This window comes from Vombatus ursinus, unplaced genomic scaffold (assembly GCF_900497805.2).
Source record: "Vombatus ursinus unplaced genomic scaffold, bare-nosed wombat genome assembly UNPS02012602.1, whole genome shotgun sequence".
NCBI classification, from domain to species: Eukaryota; Metazoa; Chordata; class Mammalia; order Diprotodontia; family Vombatidae; genus Vombatus; species Vombatus ursinus.
Genome location: NW_020952380.1, coordinates 2,724,503 through 2,731,349, shown reverse-complemented (window position 1 = coordinate 2,731,349; position 6,847 = coordinate 2,724,503). Strand labels below are relative to the sequence as shown.

General features: G+C 37.3%; 1 protein-coding gene across 1 annotated transcript in view; it reads right to left on the bottom strand.

Moving 5' to 3' along the window:
- Positions 1 to 2,646: 2,646 nt before the first annotated feature.
- LOC114040019 overlaps positions 2,647 to 6,847 on the bottom strand; it is a 4,793-nt gene continuing 592 nt past the window's right edge. Inside the window, exons 4-6 of the mRNA XM_027858001.1 lie at positions 6,465 to 6,626; positions 3,204 to 3,366; positions 2,647 to 3,041 (exon numbers count right to left, since the gene is read on the bottom strand). Coding sequence (XP_027713802.1) covers positions 2,947 to 3,041; positions 3,204 to 3,366; positions 6,465 to 6,626 — 420 coding nt within the window. The 3' untranslated portion in view covers positions 2,647 to 2,946. The remainder of the gene's footprint in view (positions 3,042 to 3,203; positions 3,367 to 6,464; positions 6,627 to 6,847) is intronic.

The following is a 6,847-nucleotide window of genomic DNA, read 5'->3' as shown; positions in this document are numbered from 1 at the left end:
AGCTATCTATACATAGCAATGTATATTTGAAGATTTAAAGAAAGAGAAGATAGCTCGGCTTGTGCTGCAATTTTTTTTTTTTTTTTTTTTGGTGAGGCAATCAGTGTTAAATGACTTGCCTAGGGTCACAGGGCTAGTAAGTGTCAAGTGTCTGAAGACAGATTTAAATTCAGGTCCTCTTAACTCCAAGGCCAGAGCTCTATCCATTGTGCCACCTATCTGCCCCTTTGCTAAAATATTTTAAACAAGAATAATAACATTTTTATCATATAATCAGTATAGACTTAATTTTAGTATGAGATTCAGTAATTTTTTATTTTTAAATTTAAAAAATTGCTTTTTATAATTGTTTTATTATTTTTAATAAATGAGTTAGAAATATATTTTTTATCCCTTGCTATTATATTATTAAACAAAATACTTATTTAAAAAAATTTCCATTGCATATTTCCATTGGACTGGAACCAATTACCCTATTTTACATTTAATTATAACTTAGAATGGTGTAAATTTGAATTATGTGACCACTTCACAGGATTTATAATTCAAACTAATTAGGACCTAGCTATATACTTTGACCACGTATGTACTGGAGAATGACTCTTGGTTTTACATATTTGTGTTAATTTTCTATTTGCCTTGGACATTAAACTATTATCAGAGATGCTTGATACAAAGATTCCTCCCCCCACCCTATCTACAGTTTTCCCTTGTATTTTAGTATGGATTTTGTTGAGGCAAGAGCTTTTCAAATTCATGTAATAAAATTATCTATTTTATATTTTGTGATTGCCTGTATCCCTTATTTTGTTATGACCTCTCTCACTAGTTGTAGATGTGAAAGGTACTTCTAAATGTTTTTTTATAGTGTGACCTTAAATATTTAGGTCAGATAACCACTTTGAGATTGAGACTACTATGGTATATTATGTTACCTATTGTCTATAATTAATTTTTGACAAATTACTCTCCAGTTTTTCTAGCAGTTCTTGTGAAATAGGGAGCTCTTCCACTAGTAGTCTATGTTCTCAGGTTTATTGAATTTGGGTCATTGTATTCAATTTCTTCTTGATTCTTCCTTATCTAGTCTGTTCAAATGATTTGCTTTTTCTATTTTTTAACTAGAGTTTTGATGATTATGGTTTTATAATATAATTTCAGGCCTGATATAGCTATTCTGTCTTCATTCCTACTTTTTTTTTTCGTTATTTCCCATGAGATTCTAGACCTTTTGTTCTCTAAATGAATTTTGTGATATTTTATTTAGATTCATACAATAATCCCTTGGTATATTGATTCATAGAACACCAAATCCATAAATTAATTTTGGAAGTATTATTATTTGTATTATATTGGCATGGCCTGACCTGACCACGAACAATAAACAGCCCTTCAAACTCTACTCATGTGTTCTTTATTACTTAAAGAATGTTTTGTAATTTTTTTTTATGTATAATCTACTTGAGATGATTGCACATCAAAAGTGACCACAAATCCTCACCAAACTGTATTCTTCCTGATAATGGGTTGTGTACTTAAAAAACTTAAAGGTTAGGGTAGGCATCAATACCAATTTCTAGGGCTCTGGGTTTATAGGCTTCAAATAGGAAAATTGTGCCAGAAGCAACCACTCAATGGATTGGAACCACAGGAGGAATTTTCTTAAATTTAGCAGCAACAACAATAGCTAGCATTTATACATCACATTTAAGGTTTACAAAGTGCTTTACAAATACGATCTTATTTTGTCCTCACAACAACCCTGTGAGGTATATGATATTATTATATACCGATTTTACAGCTGATCACACTGGGGTTTAGATATGTTAAGTGACTTACCCATGGTCATATAGCTAGTAAATGTCTGAGGCAGGATTTGAACTCAGGGCTTCTTGGTTCCAGATCCACTATACGACCAAGCTGTCTCTTAACAGTGTGATCCTTGAGTAACCTTAGAATTAGAATGTTAGATCTCAAATGAGCCTAAGAGATGTCTTAGTCCAGAAGCAATGTGGCATAGTGGAAAGAGTGCCGGACTTGTAGTCAGATAAGACCTGGGTTCATATACCACCTCTTATACTTACTAGTGGCATGACTATGGGTAAGTCATTTAAATTCTATGTGTCTCAATTTTTTGATCTTTAAAAGGTGGACAATAATACCAATAATATCTTTCCTCACAGAGTTTTGAAGGTCAAATAAGATAACACAATGAAAGACTTTATAAACCTCAAACACTATATAAATCTCAGCAATTATCATTATCAGTGGCTCTTTTTATGAGATTAAAAATGGAACCACTGAATCATTTGGAATAGAAATTCATTAAAGACTGAGACTTGGAAGATGTTGCCATTTTATACACACATTTAAAAAATGCGTGTATAAACATTTTTTGCCAATCAATTTAACTGATATTTGTACAGGTAAGTTGAAACATTATAGTCACTTTTTGGGAAGGTTTGGTGAAACTTTCTAAGGTAAAATTTCCTGCTAACAATCATTGATATTTACATAATGCTTTATATAAATAATCCTTGTGTTAGGGGCTTTCTTCTTCACTTAATATACCACTTTTCTGAATCATTTTCCTCCACCCAACAGGAACCAGGGAGTTTCAGTATGTATCTCATTTGTGACCATCCAGGTGATTCTTGTGCCCATCAGTATATTTCACTGTCTTCTCATTAAGGGCGGCCATCAGCTGCCCTTACAAGTCCTTAAGTTCACAATCCATCAAGCATAGAACAGGTTTTATTTACAAGGTGAAGAAGATAGATAGAAAGGATTTGTACCTAAGCACACAGAGTCAAAAGGGTCTCCCTCCCCAGAGGCATCTCTTCCTTCCTCCTACTCAGTAGAGACCTGTCTTCATGACTCATAGTGCGGCTCCAGCAAGGGTGAGGAGTAAGGTCCAGGACTTTCCACAATAACTCAATTTCTCATTTATTCGCTGTAAGGTTCCATCTCCCACCAGGTATTGTGGGCTCTTTTCCTTCCAAAGATGTAGTTGCTCCTTCTTCCAGGAAATAGTGTCTGGTCTTTTATGGTTGGACCAAGAGAATGAAAATGTTATAATTTTTTTACACCGAGGTTTGAATGGATCCAGGCTGTTTATTTTTTCTGTTCCTTAATACTGCATCCCACTTCCCTACTTTGCAAACAAAGGGCTTCTTTAGACACTTCAGAAATTGCTTACTCACCTTTCTGTCTGAGGCTCTGTTTTCCATTGTTGACTGAGGCACAGTGAGTCTGTATGATTCTCAGGTGGGGTGGCCTTTGCTCACTTAGCATAAGCCACTGAATCTTGGAGTTCAGAGGAGCTCCTCCAATCTGTTCACTTGTCTTTATATTTGTCATCTTCCTCTGAGAGTAAAAGGGAGGGTCAGATAGCACTGGAACTACATCAGAAAAACTGGGAAAGGAGCAGAATCAGGGATGGTTCCTGGTTCAAGGATCTGTGAACCATAAGGGAGGGGGAAGCAATCTTATACTACCCAATTATCTCATTTGAACCTAACCCAGGGAAATAATTAGTCACATTTTACGTGTGAGAAAATTGAGGCTGACAAGGTTCAGATGGCTTGTCTAGAGTTATCCAGTCAGAGCCTAGACTATGGACCAAGGAGTTTTCCTACTCAAAGTCCAGTCTTCTTCCTAATATACCACACCACCTCTCTAGATGCAAGTAAAGCCTAATGAAAATAATAGTAAGTCACATACTTAGAGTGCTTTACAGTTTACATATTACTGTGATTTACCATAGTGTTTTAAAGTTTAGATTTTATAGAGGAAGAGCCTCCCTCACTATAGCTCTGAGAAGCAATAGTCCAAGTATTATTTCCTCCATTATGCCATTGAATAAACAGAGGCTTTGAGCTAAAGAACCTGCCTAACATTACACGGCTAACAGGAGTAAAAATCTAGATGCACAGAAACTTTGGGCCTATCTGGCTCATGTCACACTTGAACAAGAATTCTCTTTATAATATACCAGACAAGGGGTTAATCTACCTCTGTTTGAAACCATTGGGGGTGGGGCACATTCATGTCGATCATATTTAGAACTAGAATGGGCCTTAGAGGCCCGCTAGTCCAACCCACTCCTTTTATTGATGAGGAAATTTTCTTTCAGTGAAGATAAGTGACTTGGCAAAGATCACACAAATAGTTGAGCTAAGGATTTGAATCTAGGTCTTTTGATTCTCAATACAACCCTCTTTCCACTGCATCACTTAGATTTGATTACATGTTCTAGCATTTTCATAGCTTTTTGGATACTTACTCCATCACATCATGTATTAGCTATTCCTCCTGGCTTTGTTTCATCTGCAAATTTATAGCATGTTATCCATGCCTTTATCCAAGTCACTGATACAAATGTAGAACAACACAGTGCTAAGCATAGGTTTCTGGGTTGTTCTGCTAGAGACTTTCTGACTTGATATATCATTAATGACTATTGTTTGGGTTTGGCCATTTAACTGGCTCTGAATAACAACAATGATAATGATAATAACAATAATAACATTTATATAGCACTGCACATATGCTATATTATGTGATCCTCACAACCCTGTTCAGTAGGTACTGTTATTATGCCCATTTTACAGATGAAAAAGCTGACTGAAGGAGTTTCACACAACTAATAAGTGTCTGAGCCAGGATTTGAAGTTGAGCCAGGATTTGAAGTCACCTTCCTGATTCCAAGTCTAGTGCTCTTGCCTGCTGTACCATCTCACTCCCACTGGCTACACTATGCATTTCCATCTTTTTTTACAAGAAGAGGATGAAAGATTTCATCAAATACTTTGCTTAAATCCAGGTAAACTCTCAACATTCCTCTATTCTACCAATTTAGTAACCCTGTCAAAAAAAGGAAATGAAGTTATTCTGTTGTGATTCTTTGTTGATAAAACCATGCTGGCTCTTCACAATCAATGATTCCTTTTTGTGATGATCACAAGCAACTGAAAAAAAAAGCATATTCCAGAATTTTGCTAAGACTAGAAGTCAAGCTCACTGGCTCTTACTTTGTAGATGACATTCTCTTCTCTTTTTTGAAAATCAGGACTCAAGTCCAGTCTCAGGTGCTGTGGCAGGTCCCTCATTCTCCACTATCTTTCAAAGGTCTCTTTTGATAATCACATAAGAAAGTTCTTTCATTGCTATGGTATATAATTCATTTTTGACCTGGTGACAAACTCATTGAAGCAACAGGGGTCCTATCTTATTATCTTTTTTTTTTCTGCCTGATCTTAAGTTTCTTTCAATTCCTTCTTAACCATTCTTTCCTTGTCCTTTCTAGGTCAAAAATTATTTTCCTTGGTAGAGAAATTCAATGTAAAGTAAATGTTGAGTAGTTCTGCTTTCTGTCTCTCCTCCATTACCTTCCTACCTACCCCTCGAATCAGTCTTATCCTTTGTTTGTTCATCTGGTATTGCCTGATAAAGCTCTAATACACTACCAAATTAGGCTGATGTCAGGCCCTTTTTTTTTTCTTTCCCATGACAACTCTTTTAAAAGGTAGCATGATAAAGAACTAAGATAATAATTCTCAATCATTCAAGGGTTGGGGAGAAATTTTTACAACTCAAAAGGTACAATAAAGTCTTCTTTGGAAATCTGTATCATGTCTTCCTTTCCCAGGAAACTCATAGTTGGGTAAGGGTATTATGCTATAAGATTAAGTCTGATTGGTACTCATATCTCATCAGTGCCTTCCGACCCTCTGATTGGACCCTTTGTCTATTGGGCAGTGCCATGTGTTCCAGGGCCTCTATTTAAAGAGGAGACTCAGCAGAGTTTTTCTACCCTTTTCCCATTAGCCACCCAGTTTTCGGACTTCTTTGGAACTCTCCATCACGGGAGGGGTACCTTTCCTCCTCCTTTTTCAGTTTCCTTTTGTGTATTGTCTTCCTCTGTTAGATTATAAACTCCTTGAAGGCTGGCACATAATAAATGTTTATTAAACAATTACTTGAATACAATAGAAACTTAATAAATATTTGCCTAATTGACTTGAATTTCGTTGAGTAGTCCTGTCTTTTATACATGAAGATACCAATTAGTCAAAGCGTCTATTAAACGATTCTTATGTACCTGGCACTACTAAGCACTGGTGATACAAAGAAGGGGCAAAATGAGACAGTCTTTGCCCTCCAGGAACTCAGAGGCACCTTATTCTATCAAATACTATGTATGCACAGCAGGAAGAGAAAGAGGGTATGATCATCATTTCTCTAAGCACGGTGACTTAGCTAATGGTTAAAACCTCACCTCTCCACAAACTGAGAAAGGGAGTGGCATCATAGACACTCTCTTCGAGCACTGACGCCCGAGTTTGACTGGTAGGGGTTTGGCTGACAGAGGGGGGAGGCGGATTGACGCCATCTAAGCCAATCTGGGAAAAATCAGGGTAGGCGAACCTCAAATCAGGAATCTTTTCAGAGCAGTCATTTACCATTTGTACATCCTGGTCAGCGCCGTCCCCTTTGCAGGAAAGAGCAGCTGAGACTGAGAGGCTTCGAGCTAGAGGAATCAGCAGGCGCTCGCTCCGGGCAGGTACTCCCTCCAGAAACTGCTTCGGAAGGAGCTGGAGTGCGAGTGTGGACAGCTTGGGGGACTGTAGTCGGAGAAATTGAGTTTGTTTCTTTGTAGGGCGAGGGAAAAGCAAGCGAGGATCTGCAGGGGGCCTTGGAGCAAATCACAGTCATATCCATTTACCTTACCAGGGATAATAAGCCCCATTGCTTCCACCTTTAGCAGGCGAACACGCACACACGTGAGACCTGCACTTACACACACACACACACACACACACACACACACACACACACACACACA